Raw genomic sequence first — 24,268 nt, 5'->3', positions numbered from 1 at the left:
GACTCACAACACAGCAATGAAGATTGTATGCTACACTATATTATTCATGGCCAGGAGAGAGGCAGAGGGAAGATGCAATGAGATTTCATTCTTTCACCTTCTCAGGTTCTGTGTGTGTTACAAAAATGTCACTGAGAATGAAGAACTACAGGGAAAAGTGGGGTGTAAAATAATATTAAAGGCAGTCAAATAGTGGAAACTGTTCAGAAAAACATGGATAAAGAGATATGCTCTATAAGAAATACACTAGGCAATGAAACCAAAACTAATGAAGCAAAAAGAATTAGAACACAATGAACGATGGCCTGCAGAAAATAAAATGGTAAGAGATACTGGGGAGTCCTAACTGAAGATGCTCTGGCTGTGCACACAGCATTGGAACTTAACGAAACAAGAGAAGTAAGACTAGTAGTCAACAGAGAGCCCAGGACCCAGATCTTCTCCAAGATGTATTAGAGGAGGAAATCTCTACTCTTTAAAATCAAAACTGGGGAGGTGGAACAAGAGTAAAATGGAGCCCACGGGACACATGTCACGTTGTAGTTCACGTGAATGAAAAAGTAGCCAATGCTTCTTGCATTAGCAAGACAAATGGAAAATTACATTTGAAGTTGCTGAAATTATTTTGTTCTTTTTTCCAAAAGTAAGAAATAAAGAAGTCCCTGTGGTTATTGGCAACTTTCCCTGTGAACAAACATTTCTTGCTAGCACACCACTGAGAGGGGTAGTAATTCTCTCTCACTTCTCTACTCGTCATTTTCCAAATAATTACCATAAATGCAGAAACTTCTGGTACAGTTCTATTTCTTTTCAAGCAAAATGTATAAATAAAAACATTGTAACTTTCTTATTTCTTTTGCTAAATGTGAATAATAATTCATTACTATATTTGCGGGTTTGGGGTGAAAGCATGCAGAATTAAAATAACATGGAAATAAAACCAAAACCTGTAGAGTTGATGTGAATGTATACATTGTGTGTCTCCAATGTGCCATATCTGTGTATTAATTAATTGTCCTGACATGGACTCCTGAAGCCAGGAAACGAGTCTTTATACAAGACCTAGAAACGTGAGGGCTGAGCGTGCAGAGAAGAATGAGTACATTCCAGTCACTGGTTACAAAACCTCCACTTATCTCCAGGGGTTACATGATTGAAGCTGCACTATTGTTAGTAGGGGGTTATGGTCCTAAGGACTAAAATAAAACAAAACTCTCAGATGTGAAAAGGACCATAGATGCCATTTGATAAAGAACCCATCCAGCACACAGAATCCATCCACAACTGATGGCCATCTCACCTTGCCTGAACTCTTCCCATGTCAGGGAATTCCCTGCTTCATGGGCAAGCCATGCTCCTACTGGACAGCTCTCACCCAAACCATTTTATGGGTCTTTCTTGCAGTGACCTGTAACCTACCTACCACGTGCAGGACCTAGTTGTTACGGCTACAATAACAGAGAACAAAATCCCTGCTCCCTTGACCCGGCAGCCTTTTAACCATCTGAAGCCCAGCGTGTGTACCTCTAGCACATAAGCATTCCTCCTCTAGGTTGGACATCCCCATTCCTCTGTCCCATCTCCAGACCCAGTGTGGCCCATGCGGCTCCGTTCCTCAGGACACACTCCAGCTTTGCTACTGCTCCTTTTGAAATATGGTACTAAGAACTGAAGACCTCTTGGTTTCTCATCCATAGGATAATTACAAAGCCAGCCTCACTCACAAGCTTTTGCTGAAGTTACCCAAATGGAAAGTAAGAAAAATTCCAGCCCAGAGGTCACCAGTCTCTGAGTGACACAGGAAATGACTGCTGACTAAGAAGGCCTTTCCCCTCACTCCAGGAAATAAAAATAAAGATTTGTTCCTTATAATGAAAGAGAAGTGATGGAAGCACAGAGTGATATTCAGAATATAAATGAGGGATCATGAAAGGAAAAGAAATTATGTAAGAATATTACCCTCAGTGTTTCTAGCTCTTTAATTCACCCCCTAGCCTATAAAAGCAAAGACTCCCTGCCGCTGGCTTTGTCTTTCTTCTTGTAGCAATTTCAGCCCCTGAGTTCTTTGCTCCTGTCACTGTACATTCCTCCTTCTTCTAGCGTTCTATCACCTGATATCCCTTTCTTGCCTTTGAGGAATGTTCTTCTCCTTGCATTATATATGACAACGAGCTTCTGCATCTTTCCTACCTGCCCAGCTTCCACCTGCTCACCTCCTACCGTGGGTCCCACTCAGCCCCTTCTGTCCTGAGAGGCAGAATAAGAATGACTCAGCTCCACCGGAAAGCAGCAGACACCGGATTCCCTACCTCCTCTCCTATTCCTCTTTCTCTGCCACCTCCTCCCCCTCTGCTAGGTTGATGGTGCTCGGCAGAAACCAGCCATAGCAGTGGGGAACAGAAATATCACCAATAAGGCACAACTCCAGGAAATATTTCACATTTCCCAGCACCAGCCAGAGAAACACTCCCACCACTTTCATAGTGTGAGGGACACGACAGTAAACATGGGCTTGGTGCTTATTTCTCTCTTGTCTTTTTTCTTAAATGCTCCTTGCTGAATGCGTTGAACCACATCCCTCCAAAATATGATGAAGTCCTAACCCCAAGGACCTATAGGGGTGACCTTCTCTGGATATAGGGTCTTCACAGATGATCAAGTTATGATGAGTCATTAGAGTGGGCCCTAATCTAATATGACCATGTCCTTATAAAAAGGGAAAACTTGGATACGGAGACAGACACACAGAGGCAAGATGACATGGAGGGAAGACGATGTGAACAGACACAGGGAGAAGGCCATCTACAAGCCAACAAGAGAACCCTGGACCAGACGCTTCCCTCCTGCCTTCACAGATTCTAGACTTCTGGCCTCCAGAACTATGAGATGATAAATTTCTGTTGTTCCAAACCCCCTGCTTGTGGTCCTTTCTTAGGGCAGCCATAGGAAATCAATACATTGCTTTTTCTTCCTAATAACTTTTTGTTTTCTCCTAATTTTTTTCTTCTCTCCTTCTAGTCTCTGAACCTCACAATGGCAGCAGCTGTGTACCACTTGGATCCCTAGGTCGCTGAGCAACAGAAGGTGAGGAGGTTCCACATCTTCTTGGAATAAATGACTTTGAATTGCCCTTGTTTTTCCTCACAAAGTTAGAAAAATATATAACCCTCTATCACCTTCCTCTCTTTCCCAGTTGTTCCAAATTTGTTCCATAATCTTTTCCTGCTCAGTGCAAATTAGTATGTTTAACACATTCATCCCAAAAAGATTGCTATCGTTCTATTTTCCTACTTGCCTTTACCCCAGAAGTCATATTGTCAGCTTGTTGGATTATTTATCACCATTTTTACCTGCCACTGTTGACAAGCAGACAAAAATGCATATCAAGGAGAAGTTTTAATGAGGGAAAAGGAATTCCAGTGAGAAAGATAAGAAATGCCATATACCCTGCCCCAACTCACTCCCTAATGGAATTGATTTGAAGAAAAATAAAATGAGAACATACAGAGCCAGTAGCTTATTCTAGAACCAGAGTCAATGCAAAAAGTAAAATCTTAAGTTTTTACCAAGTAAACTAAGATCTTATTTTTTGAGCCTTAATAATATTTCACACTCTGAGCTATGGTAAGTTTGCTACGCCAAGACAAGTACATTTATTCAACACTGTTGGCCCTTTTATAGTAGCAAACTAAAGAAAAACAGGAATGAGGGAGACACCCATGTCTAGAAAAATAATTTCAAAATGGAATGTATGTCACACTTTTCTTCCCCTGAATCTCTTTTCTACATATCATCTGCCAAAGGTAGTTGTTAAGTCCCTTCTTAGTCTAACAGCTGAGTTGAACAGCCCAACATGACCCCAAGTTTTCCTTGGCTTACGAATGGGAAGTCTACTCAAACTCTGACTTCTTCACTGCAGCTGATCTCAGGAGGAAGATGGGTGAGCTAATTTATGAGATGGTAAAGTGACTGAAAGTCCTTCTTGTTTTGCGTGTGAGTGTGTTCCAACTGATAGAACTTTAAGGACTATAAAAAAGTAAAGTGAAAAATATCAGGCAGAGTAGAAGCAAATATTCTTGGGCAAGACAGCACAGACCAGGAGTCTAATCATGGGATCAGTTTCTATTTTTTTTCCAAAATGTTTGTTTTCTATTTGAACTCAGAGATTCTGTGACATGCACCTATGCCTTTGGTAATAAGAAGCTCCTTAGCTCCTCACATGACAGGTGTTGAGGCTTCAGACGAAGGTGGGCTCGTGGTGGGTTGGGTGGAGGGGGAGGGAATAGTTTGTTACCAATACAGCAGAAAGAGGAATGGCGAGATGGTAGTTGGGAAAGAAAGTCAGAGGGTGGAATGTCTACTACAGTTTTCACCAATAAGGAGCACAAAGAAAACATACAACATATCTGAGGGCCCTCCCCAGTCCCACTCACTGGAGAGATTCAGGGAGCTGTCATGGGAGTCAGAGAAAGGAAGATATGGGACCTAAGGCTTAGACAAACTCCTCTTGAATAAGATTTCCAGCTGGCAAGCAACAGATCAAGGGAGTGATGTCTTTGGTAGCTGCCCTTTGTCAACTCATTTGGTCAAGGTGATCACAGCCAATCACAAGTTAGCATGTGTTTTAACCTCTGGATGTCATCACAGGAATTCTCAGTACACTGGCAATCCAGTCTTCAGAGCTGCCAGCCAATACTGGGGCAGCCCTTCTGCATAATAATGGCAACAATAGTTAATACCTGGTGCCAGGCACTGTTCTATATTTTAAATATACTAACTCACTTAGAACTTGCAACAACCTCTGAAGTATGTACTAATTTTGTCCCCATATTAATTATAGTTGAATTTTGCTCAGGGCACACAGCTAGTAAAGAGGCAGAGCTGGAATTCAAACAGCCAGCCATGTGGCTGCAGAGCTGGGGCTCTAAACCATTACAGTAAGCAGGTCATGTGTGTAAATGGAGAATTTCACATCAGACACTGCCTAGACCTTAAGGCAAGCAAAATGTACCAGTGGAAGGCCGTATGACCAGCATATCCAGGACTCCACCTGGACTGAGAACCAAGCCCACTGAAGCATTACCAGAGCATCTGTGCCATGCAGATGGGGCCGTAGCCGCCGCCCTGCTTGCAAGACCACCCCCACCGCGGGGAGCCCCGCTGACACCCACACCAGGCATCACAGCAACCAGCCTTCACATATTACAGCGCTGCAACGTCTTGGTCACAGACATCAAAATCCTTGAGAATAATTCCGTTGTTGGATGCTTGGCAGCTTGGCTCCCAGACAGTCTTCTGAAGGTGTGCAAGCCAAGAGGGAAATGTACATCTCTTTGTCGAACAATCAAGTAGAGAGGTTTTTCCAAATAGGGATTCAGAAGATAATGGGGAGACACATCCTCCCTCCTCAATATTCTTCCCCACAACCCCAAAATTAACTCACCTATTAAGAGGTCCCTAGCTGATTGGAGGGACCCTGGAGAGAAGAGCTTCAGGCCATAGACAACGTAAGTGGGAGGGTGCCTGGCTTTGGCCCCTGTATCAAGAAGCAAAATAAGGCCACACAGCACACAAAAATAGATTGGTCTGCTATATGTTATGATTTGGTTGTGTCCCTAGAAAACAAACACAATTTCTGAATGGTACCTTTTATTTTGATTAAACGACAAAAGCCTCATAGTCAATAATTTATACCACATCATACAACTTACACAATAAAACACATTCTGGCTCCTCCCCTGCCATAATTCATACACACAAAACACGAGGAAAAAAAAAAAAACAAGAACCTGGAGCTTATTCTGTCAAATAAGAATGAGAATATCAAAAAGAATGTTATGTCTCTCAGACTCAACAAGATTTACATGAAAATTTAATTACTATCCTTGGATACAATCCAGATCTAATTCAATGCTTCCCCAACAGTGAAACTTTCGTTGTACTGTTCATTTCAAGTGCAAAGCTAATTTACACCAGTATTTGCTCTGCATGGTCTAACTTGAGTTCCACTATTAATAAGAAACAGAATTATAAGTTGTAGGCTTCAATTTCCTCATGTCTTAGAAAGCAAGACAATACATGTGCAAAGTTATACCTGCAGAGATTGCATAAAATGTCTGAGTGTAGCACAGCGGCATAATCCAATTTAGAAAACTTGCTATTTATAAACAGTTTCCTCTAAGGAGGACCAAAAACTTAAGAGAGCTCATCTTAGCCCTCAAAATATTGTTATGAGAAGAAGTAGAAATTTTTTTTATTCTTCTTCTTGAATGGATAGAAAAATTAAGGAAAAGCTATAACATCACCTTTCCAGGGCAAAAGCCAATGAAGAATTTACATTTCACAAATCAATGCACAATTGATAAGGTTCAAAAAATCGACAAAAATGAATTAGAGGAAGAATATTCTTTGCAATTCATGAACTACTTTAAGTATAAAAAGTGAAGATTAAAGTGATATGGTTTCAGATATGAATTTTTAAAGTCACTGCCTTGAACATGTTATATTTAGAAATGCAATTTAAATTCCACTGCTTCTATAATAGAAACAGTCCTATTCTGAGACCATCTTTTAATAGGAGGGAAAACACAGGCTGTCCGTGGGGGCTGGTATGTCTGGCCCTGAGTCCAGGATCAGTTTTGAAGGAATATTTGCACTGCTAGGAAATTTCCTTTGGAATCCAACTAGGTCATAGATTAATCAGTATGGGAATACTTTCTCTGTATTAAAAAAAAATTGAAACTAAAGCCTAAGTTAAATCTTACTGCATTTCTTATCAAGTGAATAGCCCAATAAATTGGTTGGTGTAAATAGCTATGCAGTATATAAATACACAAGCACATGAGACATTTCCTCAAACTGACATCATTTAGGAAATATAGTTAAATAGCTAATTCCCACTTGCCCTGATTCTTCCTTTTACTAAAAGGTTAAAAATACACTTTCTAGAAATTGGAAGTCTTTGGCTTTGAACAAGTTTGAGATATCATCTTGGATCTGCCAAGTCCAACTTTATTTATTGGGCATTGGAATGTGTTCTTTGTGTTTGTAATTTATGAGACTAAACGTGACGCTCCCTGAGAAAGAGCCTGCCCTCACCATCCTGCTCACGCTTCGGCTCACTTCTCATACTACCTTTTGGGTCCCCAAGCCATCCTAAGCATATTGCTACTACATGGCATATAAGTCACTATTATTTGCCTTGATTCCTAAGAACACCTACTAATAAAATTTCCCTGCTTTCTAGGTCCTTCTTTCACATATGAATCAATCATCAAGACCCCCAAGGATTGATTGTTTTTTTCAATAGAAAACTTCCACTCGCTCCTCCAGGTGAAGTCTAATCGTAATCTTTCAAAACGTATCCAAGTATTTCCCATTTGGTTTTTAACCTTAAAATACACTGGGGGAGCACCACCGATGTCAGCTGTGGGGCATCTTGGAGGCTATTTCACAAAAGCTGGTCTACGTGTGCATGTGGGCTTCCTAGCAGCCCCAGCTACATATACAAGGTCATAGCCCTCGCTCTGCTCTCAGTGCAGCAAAAGGTAAGGTGAGAGAACCTATCAAAACCTCCAGAACCCCACTTGTGGAGACAGGTGGTGCATGTGGCTAATGGACGAGGCCATTCTAATTATCCTCTAATCAAGAGGGTGGGCTGGTGAAATGCTTCTAACTTATTAAGAAAAAAAGTGGGGAAGGGTATTATAAGGAAGATGGGGTGTTTGAGAGATCTAGAGGTCCAGGAGCCAGTGCGCAGCCAGCTGCTTGAACCGGGTGTCAACAGCCAGGTCACACTGCCCATCCCATCTCAGCTGGCCACACGTGCCAGCTCCCGGCTTCCTGCAGACCAGAGTTTGTTCTTTGCTTCCTCAGTCCACAGGGCAGAAAACTGCTGCCTCTCCCCTACTGAGTTTGCAGAAGTTCCCTCTAGCCACGTTCAGAGGTCCAGCCCACGTGCACACATAGTCCAGCTTTTGATGGCTGATGTAAAACAGCAAGAGCTCACGTTCAGGCAGCCTTCCCCGTGCCCCAGGCACTGTCTACCTACTTTAAATGTGTCCATGTGGCTAATCCTCCACACGCTGTAAGAAGTACTACTATTCTCATTTTGCCAACAGTAAACTGAGGCACAAGGATTAAGAAATCTCCCCAGGCTTTACAGACAGAAAACAGTGTGGCAGAGCAAGGATTTGGACCCTGGCCACTTGCTGCCTGCCCACCTGGCCACTACATACCGACTCCCGACAACACCCAGGGAGATGACTGCATTGGGCACAGGATCCTCCCAGGCCCAAGGACCCAACCTGACTCTGCTAAATTTCATTCAAAATCATTATTCTTTAAACACATAATGTGAACGTCTCTCACGTGAAGCAGATACACAGTGTGTGGAAAAGCATTCGTAACAGCTTCCAGGTGCGGACTTTCCTAACAGGGATCTGGAGCGGGAGAAGGGCTCCTTTCCTGGGGCAGGTGTAGAAAAATACATACGCTCTGGCCAGCTGCTCTGTGACATGATGTTCACCTACACTGAATTCTCATCACTATAATAAGGGTTAGCTGTTTTTACAGTTTCTTTTGATGTTGTGGGTTAGTTTACTTAAATATCATTTCTTGGTGGCTGTTGATAAATTCTTTTTTTTTCAGCTTTAGCAATTCACCTGTCGATTTGAAGTCATCCTGAGCATTTTTAACTATATACTTCAGTTTCCCTTGTATGTGGTACAAAAGGAGGACAGCAGGGGTGGGCACGCTCTGCCCTCCAGAGCTGAACTCGAGTAAAAGCCTAGGCAGCAAGTATTCTCTGTCTCACACTTGGTGTATATAAGGGAACCCAAAATATTTTCGAGAAAGCAGTAGAGGAGATAAGCCACAACACAAGGGTCAGATAATTCTTACCAGTTGACTAGTAAGACCCTACTTCAGTTCAAGTGCAGTAGAAATTTGATAAGCTACTTTAAATATTGAAAAGACATAAGCAAATGAGTTTCTATAAGCTTAGTTTATAATTCCATTCTACAGAATGATCTATTTTAGGTCCAACTTCCTAACTTTCAGGTCTATAAACCTTGACAAATGGGCAGATGCAGTGGTCTAAACAAGAGGGCAGTGAAACTGATATCAAAGTACTCCGCAGAGCGATGTCCGGGGTACTGCCCACTCTGCTCCCGTCTATTTCCCACATTTTCCCACTTCCTCAGCATTTCCCTCACTGGCAGTGAAGGACACGGGGACGGGGAGTGACTCAAGTTCTGCCCCTCTTTAATGGCATACATTTAGTACATGAGAACCAAAAGAAGGCAATTCGGAATGGCTCATGCTTTAAAGATTACTCTTTTGAGCTAGTAACTATACAAGTAAATAGAAAATAGGTAAATATTACTTAACTTTTAATCAAGATCCACTAAAACTAAGCTGACCTTCTTATATCTAGGTCTGAGGATTGAGAAATTATTTTATGTCATTCAAAATCACTCCTTGGAAAAACACCACCCTAACTAGGTGGTCACGGTCAACATCAACAGTGGTAAGTCGCGTTGACAGTATGCACCCTCGATACGATGTGATGAAAATGGCTCTTTACCTCTGTGGTCTTCCTCCCCAAAATCTGTAACTCCAGTCTAATCATGAGATAAATACCAGATAAGTCCCACCCGAGGGACAGTCTACAAAATCCCTGAGCAACATTCCCCCACACTGTCCAGAGCATCAAAAACAAGGAAAGTCTGAGAAGCCGGCACAGCCAAGATGAGGCCAAAGACACATGATAACTGAACGTAATGTAGTAAAGTAATATGGTGTGGTAAAGGCAGTAGGTAAAACCTAAGGAAATCTGAGTAAAATATGGACTTTAATTAACAATAATATATCAATATTGGTTCATTAATTGTGACAAACGTAGCATACTGATGAAAGAGGTTAACCACAGGGGAACCGGGTATGGGGTTATATGCGAACTCTCTGTTCTAGCTTCCCAATTTTTCTGCAAAACTAAAACTGTTCTAAAATAAAAAGTTTATTTAAAAAAATCATTCCCAGTGACATTTATATAACCTGAAGTGGTACCAAATGCCTTCACTTCACAGTAGCCACAGTTCATTGACTAGAACATGTCACAAGTTATAGCCCTTGCTCTTTAGTTTGTACTGTGAGCAAGGAAACAAGATAAATATGCAGAGTGGAAGGAGAAAGGGAAGGAAACGTGACGTGTACACAGGACTTTGTATATTCCAGGCCCTGCAATGGGCGCATTGTGTGTGTGTATATATATATACACATATATATATATAGTGTCCAATTCACTCTTTACCAAATCCAACTGAGGTGGTTATTATTATCCATATCTTACTCACAAAAAAATTGCTAACATTTGCAGAACACTTCATGTACATTATCTTGTTTAATCCTCTTACAATCCTATTTTATTACTTCCTCCTTTACAGATGAAAAACCTGAGATTCAGAGAAGTGACTTGCCCAAGATCCCACAGTTTGTGGATGGCAAGGCTGGAATTAATCCCAAACCTGCTGGCTTCCAGCTACCCACGTTTCTCAAGTGTGATCTGAGATTGCCTCCACCATCATTACCCGGGGATGTGGGTGGGAGGGGGGTGAAAATGCAGATTCCCAGGGACTGCCCCGGCCGCACGGACTCAGCGTCCCTGAAGGTGCTGAGAATGGCCCCGACCCTGGCTCTGTGCAGGTGATCCCAGTTTTTGCCGCCTGTCAAATATCCTACTGAATTTTGCTTTCTGGGTGATCATTAGTGGTTATTGTTGGTTAGACCTGTGTATAAATCTGTGTCTGCTAAGTAATATCCTCACCACCCATTACTATACTGCCAGTCTCTGATGCTCAGATTGCTTCCAGTATCCACACCGAACTCTCAGGTTTTAAGCTCTCCTGGACCCATTTTCTTTCACAGTCAGATGCATTTCCTTCAAGCCCAGGGTGTACTGTGCCATATCTATTAGCATGTCATTATTAATTCTGCACTTATATCTGAAATATATACAGTGTTATGCAAAAACTTTACTTTTAATTTGTTATTTTCTGGTTTTAACAACTTGCCCAAAATTTGCCACTTCTGTGCTCCTGGAAGGAAACAAAGGAAAAAAGTCAATCACCTAAGAGCAAGAATTGACTGAACTTATTAAGAGCCCCTCCTTGCAAATGTACAAAATAAAGTAGTTTAGAAAAGCACTTTGGTTCAAGTGACAGTCCCTGATGAGTGACAATTAGCCAGGGGTAGAGACAGTGGCAGGCTTGAGGACCGTCTCCGCCCAGACTTGGTTCACTCTGTTGACCACCTGCTTTCTGAGGTTTTCTCATCCATCACTGGACATAATACATCAGCCTTCTAAATGCCTGCATGGCTCAGTTAGGTTGCAAGAGGAAATATTTCAGAGCTTCCACATTTTCTTTCCTCACTAGAACTGTTAGAGGAATGCCAAGTCAAATCAGGGGATAATCTACTTCGAAATTTGTGTAAGGGAATTAATTACTGCAATAAACATGGTTAGCTGTCTGACATGGCTTACTGTGACAGTAAGAAAAGTCATTTCTTACTATCTCACCATGACAGGCTGGCTCACATAAAGGGACAGCAGCTTGATCGACTCTTCTGGCAACTAGATCAATACAGCCAATATAACTCCAGCTTCCAGCAATGACACAGAGGTCCAGCTAACAGACATTACAGATCCACAGGGAACACATAGCCGTTCTCGCCATCCACCTTGACTAGCACGTTCTGCATTACTCCTGAAAGCACATGCAGGAAATGAACGTTTAATAGCATCCAACACCCCTCCCCCCAAGTCACCCAGAAAAACAGTGACACTAAAGTCCTGTCACTAGAAAGCAGGGTTTATTTACTGAAGCAGGAGGACAGTGGTGTGGCATCTCAGGTGGGCTCGAACAAAACACTTCAGAGCCGCACATCTCTCCTCGCGCCACCTAACCCAGACTTCTGAGGATAATCACAACAATGCATCTTCATACCCTAATTATGCTGCTTCTACTTATCTTGACATTCAGACTCTGGGATAAAAGAAGATGTACTATATGTAAACCAATTATGGGGAACAGAGGAATTTAACAAGACAGCAATGTACGCCACCGATCGTCCAATTATAAGCTTTTTTAATTACTACGAGCTAAACATAAGCTATCACAGATTTAAAAGCAGTCCTAAGTCTGGATATGAATTCTTCTAAAACACAATAGAGGGAAGATCAAGCTTTCTTTCATTGGAAGGGTTTTTCGAGGCCCACAGGAGCTTGCCATAACAAAGGAAGGAATGTTTCTCAAAGAGCTGGGAAGTCCACCAGGCAGCGGCTCAGTGCAAAGGCATGTGGTGGCATACCAGGGGACAGTGCCAGACCCTGCCCGACAGCGTCCCATAGGGGAAGGCACAGCCGAATCAGTAAAAAGAATAATGATTCATGTTTACATAACTGACATGACCAATAATGATAGCTACCCCTTATTAAGCAATTCCTATGTCCCAGGCACTGTTTTAAGCATGCTACATGGATTATTTAATCCCCATAGGCATTTTTATCATCCTTATCTACAGATAGGGAAACTGAGGCATGGAGCATGCACATCTTGCTCAGGGTCCAACATTCAAGCCCAGGAACCACGAAACAAATGTAGGCAGTCTGTCTGATTGCAGGGCCTACAGTCTTCCCCACCAGGCTGCACGGTCTTTCCTGACACGAGTCCAGTGGGATAGAAAAGACTCTCCATACACTCTCGTCCATACCCCACTACCACTCACACCATGCTCTCAGATCTAAAGCCTGAACTTGGCCACCAGGCACTAATATTACCATTTACATACTCAAATATATGTACATTGATATATATTTTGCCTTGCGAATAGATTTGGCTGTTCCCCTATCTTCAACACAAGCAGACAAGACAAGCTACGTGCCTGTTATTGGAAACTTACATGTATTGGCGAGGCGGGGTCAGGCTGGACACTCTAGAACACAAATCAGAAGTGTCTGTGTCATCATCTCATGATTTCAAGGATACATTAGTGATGGTAAGAATTAGACGTGGTCTTGCCTTTAACAGGGAATACTGGCAGCTGGCCATGACCAGGCAGAAGAGGAGCACCCACATGTCTTTGCAAAAGCCTCGGTTCAAGGTCAGAAATCCCAGTAGGGAAACCAGGACGATGAGTAAAATCGCCAGCACATTTTCCTTGACATCTTCAGTTCTGCGCAAAATAACCAAATAAAAACGAAGGCGATAAAAGGTAAGTCTACCTCTTCTTCAACAGAGAACACCGGCATGCTTCTACAAAGACACAGTGACAACACAGTAGTTATCCCAAGCATGCCTCTGTTCTGCTAACAAGATTTTAAGGTTTCTTCCTTACTTTATTCCTGTGTTTTATAAACGAAATCCATATTTTAACCCCAGATTTCTGTTATTGAAACAAATGAAATATAATCCCATTGGGTCTCCTGGTCCACTAAGCTGGGTTTACTGGGAGAAAGCAATTAATCATTCCATCCACAACAGTGAAATGTGTCTCAGATAAAGACCTTCACTAGCTCCTTTAAAGGGGGGAGGAGGTGCATTAACACCTGGCTAAAGCAGGAAATCCTCTCCACATACAATCTCCACAGCCAGGATTTGCTGCTTAGTTTCAGAAGCCGGGAGAGCTCCAGCCTGAGAGCTGACAGTGCAGAGGGTCTGACTGAGGTGTGTCATGACCACACTCTCACTGGGTGCTTTTCTCTCGGGGGACTTCGCATAAGCGGGGTGGGCCAGAGAGGTGGGCTCATGCAGAGGGGGGGTGTTGTCAGTGGGTGTGCAAAGGGACAAAGTAAGGGAGTTCTAGGACGTCAAAACAAAGGGGCTGAAGGCTGGATCATGGAGCCTAAGTAGGATGCGGAGGGAACTGAAGACAGGAAGAGCTGCCAGATGGGAGAAAATGGGGGGCGGGGGGTCAAAGTGCTCGCAATGGTATAGGAACATTAAAGGGCATATGACAGATGAGCAGAGGCTAAGATGACAACTTCAGAGGTGGGAGACTTTCACAGGAGGACAAGATGCAGGGTGGAGTTATGGGAAGGGGAGATTGAAACGGATTAAAGGAGGATGGCATGGACCACAAGGTCAGGTAGATGGGTCATTCACAGAATTCTGAGTATATTCCTTACCTCATCAATTTTTGTTCATGTACATACTGGTCTCTCATTAAATTAAGCTCATTTTTCGACAGGGACAATTGGCTACTTCATTCCTGGCATGGAGGCACTCCTGAGCATTATTTTTTTAATTAATAGACTTTATGCCTTAACACAGTTTTAGATTCACAGCAAAATTGAGCGGAAAGTACAGACTTTCCACACAGCCCCTCCCTCCAAACACATATACCCAGCCTCCCCCACTATCAATATCCCCCACAAGAGTGGTACATTTGTTATAATCGAGGAACACTGACACCTCATTATCAACCAAAGTCCCTGGTCTACATCATGGTCCATTCTTGACGGTGTACATTCTACGGGTTTGAACATGTATCTACCGTTACAGTATCATCATAGAGTATGCAGCCCTTCCAGATGGGCTCCTTTCACTTAGTGATATGCATTTAAGGTTCCTCCACATCTTTTCATGTCTTGCTGGCACATTTCTTTCTATTGCTGAATAATATTTCACTGTAGAGATGTACCACAGTTTGTTTATCCAGAAGGACATCTTGGTTGCTTCCAAGTTGGCAATTATGAATAAAGGTCCTATAAACATCTGTGTGCAGGTATTTGTGTGGATCCAAGTTTTCAGTTCATTTGGACTAAGGAGCATGATTGTTGGATCATATGGTAAGAATATGTTTAGTTTTGTAAGAAAATGCCAAGCTATCTTCCAAAGTGGCTGTACCATTTTGCATTTCCAATAACAGTGAAAGAGTTCCTGTTGTTCAACATCCTCGCCAGCATTTGTTGTTGTCAGTGTTTTGGATTTGGCCATTCTAATAGGTGTGTAGTGGCATCTCATTATTGTTTTAATTTATAATCCCCTAATGATATATGATGTGGAGCATCTTTTCATTTGCTTATTTGCCATCTGTATATCCTCTTTGGTGAGGTGTCTATTCATATCTTTTGCCCATTTTTCAATCAGGCAATTGAGATGCATAGAATCAAGAGGTACAGAAAAGTGAAGAACTCAAATATCATGATGCTCAAGTTGAAAATTAAAAAAAAAAATTGAGGGGGACCAAAATATCTTGGGTAAAAAGGGAAATCTATGTGTTTTCTATTTCCCATTATGCAATTTTTATAGAGCTAAATATATTTTGTCAGTTCAGGTCCATAAAACTCATTATGTATTCTGTAGTGTGCTCATAACATTTTGATGTATACTTAAAGTATTGAAAGGTTTAGGAAATAAAATGAAACAAAAATTTCAATGAAGAAAACTTTTTTTCTACTTGGGGGAAAGAATAAAGTTTCTAAAAAGTATTATTTTTCCCCACATTCTCCTCCACGAGGACTTCACTCCTCTACCCCCAGCCCCCACCCCCCCACTATCACTCCCCTCCCACAGCTCCCCATGTATCTATATTTAAATATCAGGTTAAATGTTTTAGTCACTGGGCAAGGAGTATCATGATTAAGGCTGTACTTTAGAAAGATTTATCTTGCAGGTTTACAAGATGATAATGGAGGGAAAAGAGACCAGAGCAAGGAGAAACAACATTCCAGGCGAAAAGTAATGAGAGCCTGGGAAAGCGACATGGCTGCGGAATTAGAAAGGGCATGTGACTTTAAGAGACAAAAAGAGCTGGGCAGAAAGGACTCTGTGATTGAATGGATCACATACATTGAAGGATTGATCAAAAGAATAAAGATGATCCCAAGATTTCAATCTGAAGAAACACGAGTCATGACACAAGGGTCATGGCAGAATCGATGGCAGAAATTGGGAAGGGGAGCTGGTTTGCAAAGGGAAGTTGATTCATTCATTCATGCAACAAAAGTGGTCACCACTGCTCAGGATGCAGGGGATACATAGAACAAAACTTATAGAGCTTCCTTTTCAGTGGGCAGTGAAATAAAATAAGTAATACACACAAAAAAATAAGTTTATTGTATAGTATCTGAAGATAATTAGTGCAATAGAAAAAGGAACAGAACAAGGTGAGAGGAATTATGAGTGTGTGGGCAGGGAGCCGTTGTAATTTTAAGCAAGAAGGTCAGGCTAAGCCTCACTGAGAAGTGACACTAGAAAGACGAGGGGGTAGGTCATCAGATATCTCAAGACAGAGCGTTCCAGGCAGAGGGAACAGCCAGTGCAAAGGTCTTAAGGCTGGAAGAGTGCCTGGAATGGTGAGGAATAACAGGAAGGCCAGTGTGGGTGAAAAAGAGTCTGCAATGGCAGCAGGAGGTGAGGTCAGAGAGCAAACGAGTGGCTAGCTCATGGGGGACTTGCGGGCATTATGAGCCCTTCAGCTTTCATTCTGAGTGAAACGGGGAGCCACTGCAGAGTGGTCAGCAGAGCAGGGACATTTTAAAAGCCTCACTCTGTTGTGGTAAGAATGGTGTACAGGGAGAATGGGTAGAAGCAGGAGATGCTATTGCAGTAACCAGATGAGAGATGAAAGTAGCTCAGACACGGGTGTCAATATTAAAGGTGGAAAGATGCAGCAGATACATGTGGAGGAACAGGAAACATAATTTCCTATGAGAGATTGAATGTGGGTGTGAAAGGAAAGAAGACACAAGGATGACTCCAAGATTTTTAACCTGAGAAACCAGAAGGACGAGGCTGTCATCCGCTGGGATGGGGAAGAACACAGGTGGAGCAGACTTGGGATGAGATGGAGATAAAGAGCTCCTTTTACGATCATGAGATGTCGATCTCATAGTTAGATATACAAATCTAGAATTCAGGAGATAGGTCCACGCTGGAGATAAAAATCTGAGAGTCACCAGCACATCGATGTATTTAAAGCCTTGAGACTAAGGCAATCACTTTGTGAAAAGTGGGCAAAGAGAGAAAGGAAGATGAAGAGCCACACAGCATCTCGGGACTCCCACATTAAGGGCTCAGAAGGCAGAGGTTACCTGCAAAGGTGATTGTGCAGGAGCCACCAGCAAGGGAGAAGGAAAACCAAGAGGGGGCTGAGCCTGGAAGCCAAGAGAAGAAAGTATACCAAGGAGAAGCAATCAACTCTGTCAAATGCTGCAAATGGGTCTCAGTAAGATGAGGACTGAGAGATGTGGTCAATGGTGACCTCAACAAGGGCAGGCTCAGGGGAGTCCTGGGGTCGGGGGAGGCTGAATGGAACGAGTTTATGAGAAAATGGGAGAAGAGAAAACGAAACATGTAAAGGCAGCTCTTCAAGGAGTTTTGCTGCAAAGAAGCAGAGAAACTGACAGTAGCTGCTGAGAAAATGGGGCCAGGAGAGGACTTTTAAGGATGACAGAAATGAGAACACGTTCTTGTAAGAAGGAGGAGGAGGATGAGCTCAGTTTGAGAAGCATGAATGATTTTGCCTCTATTTGTCACATGCCTAGCTCCCTCTTTTATTTTATAGTTCAGTTTGTGTGTTTCCTCCTCAGAAAAGCTTTCTGCAACCACCTGTTCTGCCATCAGTGTCCCTCCTCCCTCTTTTCGTCTATCTCAGGCCTTCATGTGTATCTTTCATGGCACCTATTACAGCTTGCTGTTTGAGCCTATCTCCCCAGTAGACGCAGGCTCCATGAGGGCAGGACCATGTTTTACTCATCACTCCACACCCAGTGCCCAGTAGAGAGCCTAGCATGGAGTTGGTGCTTGGGTTTTGTTTTTTTCATTTGTTGAATGAATGAACGAATGAATAAAATGATGCACAGATGGGCAGCTTCTTAGTTTAGATGCAAACCTGATAAACTAGATAAATGAAAATGAACCCTAGGTGTTTTCCAGAACGGGGTAATGGCAGAATAGAAAATAAGAGAAAATCAGAAAGGAGAACAAGGACAAGTCCAAAAATATCTGAGTGGAATGGATGGCGGACTGAAGGCAAACAGAAGAGGCTGCAATTACAGGAACCACGAAGCTCTGACCAGAGATCAGCCTGAATTCCAGAGCAAAGCTGAAAAATGCCAAGTGGAAGGCCTTAACGGGTGGGAGTTCACAGCAACGACTGGCTCAATCTCAGGGCTGGTTATTCACCAATTGCTTCCACTTCCTGCCCAACCCTTAGTGTTTTTTATTATGCACACTTTTCCTTTCTCAACTTACATTTGGCAATTCACGTTTTTAATCCATGTGTTACTTTAAATAGAATGTCCCCCAATGAATATCAAAGGAAATTTATTTATGCCTTTCAAACAAAAATATAGCTCTCAGGGTAAAAAATGTAAAATTTATTGTGTGAATTCCGGTTTTCTTAAACCGACCTTTCAGATCATACCTGTTCTAGTTAAGAAGGTGAGCAAGTGAGGTGAGCCATAAAACAGCCCTGCACTGTGCTCAAGGGCACGTCTCATGCCTGGGAGTCTGCATTTTTGCAAAGCTCCCAGGTGATTCTGGTCCACAGCCCTGTTTGCAGGTGACACTCTCCTTGCAAAGGACCCAAACCACTTGGTTTTTCTGGGTCGGTGTTTTGAGTTTTTCTTCCTGCTTCCTTGCTGTGAGCTGGGGGTTCGTGTAGTCACTTTCTCCCCTCTTAATTGACTGCACACTGGAACACCAGATCACCAAGCTTGCTAACAGATGCCTGAAAGCAGGCTTATATGGGCTCTGAATAAAGGGTGATTTCTCCCGTGAATTAAGGCCCTAAATTTTAGTGTCTGGATTTGACAACATCAACTTTTGCTACCCTGATTCTATTATATTTTTTATTCATTTTTCTTCTGTCTGGGTTCTGGGCCACATTCCAGGTAATAATAATAATAACAGGAGTGGCCCAGTGGCGCAGCAGTTAAGTTCGCACATTCCGCTTGGGCGGCCCGGGGTTCGCTGGTTCAGATCCCAGGCGCGGACATGGCACCACTTGGCAAGCCATGCTGTGGCAGGCGTCCCACATATTAAGTAGAGGAAGATGGGCACGGATGTTAGCTCAGGGTCAGTCTTCCTCAGCAAAAAGAGGGAGATTGGCAGCAGATGTTAGCTCAGGGCTAATCTTCCTCAAAAAATAAATAAATAAATAAAATAAAAAAAAATAATAATAACAGCAACTAACAATTGAAGAACTCTTTCTTTGGCTAAATTGGTTGAATCCTCACAACCTCCCTGTGGTATAACTATCCCCATTTAAAAGATAGGAAACTGAGGCACAGAAAGCTTTCCCAGCCATCCTAAGATCACAGCACCAACAAGTGGTGGGGACTCAATTTGATCACACGGGGATCTCAAGAACCCAGGGGCTCCCACGCCAGCTGAGGGATCTGCAGATAAGGGAGCGGTGCTATTGCCAGGTTATCCCTGAGCACAGAATTTAAAACTCATTGCGGCTTGCAAGAGAGGTGACTAACCCATAAAACGATAAACTTTTAACAACTGCAATAATCTTCTTCATCATCCTTTTTTAGACCTTAACTGGATTTTCAGTTAATTTTTTGTCACCGAGTGGATTTTAAAATAACACACCTAGAACTCTACAGAAATGTTTGTTTTTAATATGAAGGGTTAACACAAACTAGTGCAACTTTCAACAATTACTTTTTAATAGAAAAAATATTTCAAAAAACTGCCTCATCTAACAGAATGTATTATCTTGGATTATTTTAGTTAAGTATGAAATGTTCATCTTAAGTGTGTGCCCCTTGGGTAACATAGTGTTGTTAGAAAAACCATCATAACTCCATTCCCTGACTTGTGGGTCCTGAAATTTACCATTGTAATTTTGCATGGCTATAGTTTTTTAGTATGCGATCACACCATTGAAGACATTACTATAATGAGTAGTTACTGAGGGACCAATTACAGCAAGGCAGGCACCCAGCCTTCCCACTGCCCCCACTGGCTGGCATTTAACTGTGAAACTCGGCATTTGCTGATGGCAGCATTAGTAGCAGCATTTTGAATTTTCAAACCAACTCTCCAGTCAGAACTACACAGCCCTTAAAGATCATAATCCAGTTCTTTGAGTATCTAAAGGTGAGGGGGATGGAAACGGGAAGTCCCCTACCAGGCCCCATCTCCACCACACCTTAACCAACCTGACCCTCCCTCCCCACCGGTCACCACATCTCCAACCCCTCAGCATTTTATCTTGAGGAACAATGATAAGCAGAGGTGAGAAAGAGTAAAAGGGTTTAAAGAAGAGATGAACATCCCAATTAGTTTATATCGGACAGGAGTGAGAAACAGAATCCAAGTTGTCCAAGGGGAGAGCTAGAAGTCACTCCACGTCATCTTCTCTCCTCTGCTCAGCTCACGCCCAGTCAAGCCAGGCCCTGCCTCCAGCTTTCCTACAGAATTCAGACAGCTGTGAGTAGACCAGCTCCTAATATTGTCCCCAAAACTATTCTTAAATCTAAGCCATCTCACTCAATTCTCACACCTCCCATTTTAATTGCTAAATTACAGCTTCTTCAGTTGTCAGGATCTCACTGCTTCCGCTCTGGGTTTGCAGCTCGAAAGGTTTACAATTTGAAAATGTTCCAGAGAACCTTAGCAAGTGGCATTTTTCTTCCATAAGCATGCAAGCACACACTGTTACACCCCCATTGTGTCGCTCATCCATCCATGTGCACGCTCAGCAGCTTACCGATCAAGTAACGCCAACAAGGTAAGTCGATCATACCAGACTTTAATCCACTTGCCAGGGAAAATGATGAATTTGTAAAACTGTTCTCGGTTAAATTTTCCTTGTGTCGAAGAACATGATGAGTCTTCCAGATCCTGACTTACATGCTTTCAGATACCAAAAGAAGCAACAGAGAAAGAGTTTCATATTGACACGTTATTATCATAAATATAGCTCATACTCAAAAGTACAAAAAGCCAATATCCAAATTCTGAAAGGTAAACTAACATATTTCACAAAAATGGGTCCTCTAAAAAAAGAATAATGATCAACAAAAAGGGTCTTTCTTACTAATACACTTCAATTCCACTATAATGTACCATTAAAATTATGCTACTCATCATATCAAAACCAGTGTTAATTAAGGCCAAGAAACTGCCATGAAAATAATTCTTATGAAAGATCAGAATTCAACAAAAGATCTTAAATGACTTAATTTTTGAAAGGCATGTTATTTAACGTAATGTTGAGATAAACATTCAAATTTTACTAAGAGTAAAAAGATTGTCATTGGCAATATGTAGGTCATTGGTGAGGCTTGATATAAGAAAAGCCAGAATATTTATAGAAAAAAAATCTAAACCAATAAAATAGAAACAGGCAGGGAAATTTAATCCCTGGTTTAAAACATTTTAACCCCAAATTCATCTTTGATTGACTCTAATCGAGTGAGGAAGAATTCAATTTTGAAAAAAAGGTGAGTCTTCATTGATTTGTCTAACAAATACTTAACGGGTGCTTCCTACAAGTCTGGCACAAGGTTGGAAATAGGAATATAAGAAGAATAGGGCAGACTCAGTCCTTGGCCTCCCAGTGCCTGTAAGAAAACATCCCTTTGACACGGTCATGGTCACACAGACTCAGACCAGACACTGATGGCATGCCAGGGCCAAGCACGGGCACACCAGACAACAGCTGGGCTCCACCTGAGAAGCAGAGGGGACGCAGACCTTGAGGAAGTGAAGCCAAGGGCTCCACAAGGGGAGGAACACAGAGGACAGAAAGGAGAAAAGACCAAAGCTTACCTCTTCTGACACCTGACGCCATATTTAAAACATAAGTAGTTAAAACAGCCCGATAGGATGGCAGAGACCACGCTTGCAATTAAATATCAATTAATAGTTACCTCATTTATTCATTATCAGGGAGGAATAAAATGTTCCATATTGCTAAATTTCTCAGAAAACTGAAGATTACCCTCTTTAAATCTAATGTAGTTAATATTGACCTCTGTCATAGCTGTCTTCCGAAAATGTGCTGTTGTAGCTTCTTGTGCTCCTAAATATGGTCTGCGGGGTGCCCTTGAACACTTCCTTCCTGTCTGGCTCACGTCTACTCACTGCTCATCCACAGTGTTCACAAACCAGGGAAAGCCCAAGGACTGTGGGGCCTCAGCGTATTTTCCCTACAATGAATAACACCAGGTACCACGCTTTTAAAATATATACAGTTTTACTAAATATTGAGTCAATGCAAATATGTATAATTTTAGATGTGTTAAGGTGCAAAGAAAAACAATTCAAGGGATACCTATGTGGCTATCACTTAGCATAAGAAAAAGAGCATTAGCGTTAGCAGAGAAGGTTCCTGTGGGCCACCTGAACCCCGTCCTCTTCCCTCCAGAGATCACCACTGCCCTGACTTTTGTGTTTATCATTCCCTTTCATCTGTTTTACTATGCTTATATCCCAAACTTCTTTTTTTTTTTTAAATATGCTTTTTGGTGAGGAAGATTGGCCCTGAGCTAACATTTGTTGCCAATCTTCCTCTCTTTTTTTTTCTCCCCAAAGCCCCCCCCCCAGTACATAGTTGTATATTCTAGCTGTAGGGTATTCTAGTTCTTCTCTGTGGGACGTCGCCACAGCATGGCTTGATGAGCAGTGTGTAGATCCACGCCTAGGATCCAAACCAGCAAACCCCAGGCCGCCAAAGCAAAGCACACAACCTTAACCACTCAGTCACTGGGCCGGCCCTGCCCCAAACTTCTATATTGTTTAGTTTTGTATGTTTTTGAACTTCACAGATATGAAATCTCAGCATATGTATCCTTTTGCAACTTGTATTTTGCTTTTTTCCCCCATTCCACATTATGTTCCTGAGACTGATCCATGATGTTTTGTAGTTCTAACATCCATTTTCAGCTGTATAATATTCCATTATATGGATATGCCATAATTTACTTATCCATTTTCTTGTTGACTATTTAGGACGGGTTTTTTCTCACTTTTTTTACTATTACTATTTTGAACATCCTTGGACATGTCTCCTGGTACATATGTGCAAGAATTTCTTTAGAACATAGACCTAGGAATGGAATTGCTAGGAATGCAAATGTTCAACTGTACCAGATGTTCAACTTTACTGGAAACAAATTGTGTGACTTTTCCAGGAAATGCACAAATTGACCACAAATGGAATTACTGGGTATGGAAATGTTCTATTTACTAGAAAATACTGTAGAAAAATAAGTTTTCTAGAGTGATTCTAGGAGCTTACATTCCCACCAACAGCATATAAATGTTGCATCGCTCCACATCCTCACCAACATTTGGGAGCAGCAGGTCATTTTTAATTTTTGCTGATCTGGTGAGTATAAAATGATATTTCATTTGTATTCTAATGTGCATTTCCCTCATTATTAATGAAGTCGAGCATCTTTGTCCACTTTTAGTTTTTCTTCATGAAATCATTTGCCCTTTTCTCTGATAGGTTGCTTGTTTGTCTCTCATTAGTTTACATATGTGTATGTGTGTATCCATATGTATACGTGCATGTATATGTATGTATATGTGAGCATGTGTGTGTGTATATATATATATATGATCAAGATCTTTATTAATGTGTTACAGATATTTTCCCAGTTTATGGCTCGTCTTTTCACTTTCTTTATCGTGTTATTGATAAACAGACACTCTTAATTCAAGTGAAATATAATTTATTCATCTTTTCCTACAAAGTGCAAATTTTTTGCACGTTTTGCACTGTTTATCAAATCTCTTTCTACCCCAGAGTTGTAAGGACAGCCAATTACATCACCTTTCTTAAAGATGTATAGTTTTGCCTTTTACATTTGTTATTCTACCAGGAACTTTTGTACATGACATGAGATAAGGGTCCATTTTCCTTCCCATAGAGAAAACCATTGCCCAGTGCCACTTATTAAAATGTTCATCCTTTCCTCACCAGTTTACCAGAATACCATTGCCTTCATCTGTGTGGTATCTTAGCCTTTAAATTTTAAATTATTTTTGCTGCCCTGTTCTTTGCTTCATCTCCTTCTGGAATTCTGATGAGGAGTCTGGCAGCCCTCCTCCCCTGACCTCCACACTTCTCAACCTCCTCTCCTATTTCCCTCTTTGTCTCTCTGTGATACATCTAAATCATTTCTTCAGATCTAACTTCCAGTTCATCAATTCTCTACTCTTATGAGCCACATTTCCTGTTGAAACCTTCAATGTTTTATTTTCACTAGTGTATTTTTCAGTCTAGTATTTGGTGC

The 24,268-nt window shown here is 41.8% G+C and overlaps 1 protein-coding gene across 2 annotated transcripts in view; it reads right to left on the bottom strand.

Moving 5' to 3' along the window:
• PCNX2 (pecanex 2) overlaps nucleotides 1-24,268 on the bottom strand; it is a 281,662-nt gene that overhangs the window by 195,322 nt on the left and 62,072 nt on the right. For both annotated transcript variants that reach the window (XR_011538712.1, XM_008527506.2), the window contains exons 10-13: nucleotides 20,731-20,876; nucleotides 13,080-13,233; nucleotides 12,961-12,993; nucleotides 5,444-5,615 (exon numbers count right to left, since the gene is read on the bottom strand). Coding sequence is in view for 1 of the 2 variants with exons in the window: in XM_008527506.2 (XP_008525728.2) it covers nucleotides 5,444-5,615; nucleotides 12,961-12,993; nucleotides 13,080-13,233; nucleotides 20,731-20,876 (505 nt within the window). In the remaining variant the exon portion in view is untranslated. The remainder of the gene's footprint in view (nucleotides 1-5,443; nucleotides 5,616-12,960; nucleotides 12,994-13,079; nucleotides 13,234-20,730; nucleotides 20,877-24,268) is intronic.

This window comes from Equus przewalskii, chromosome 1 (assembly GCF_037783145.1).
Source record: "Equus przewalskii isolate Varuska chromosome 1, EquPr2, whole genome shotgun sequence".
NCBI lineage: Eukaryota > Metazoa > Chordata > Mammalia > Perissodactyla > Equidae > Equus > Equus przewalskii.
The sequence above is the reverse complement of the archived record's forward strand: the minus strand, read 5'-3'. Positions and strand labels throughout refer to the sequence as shown.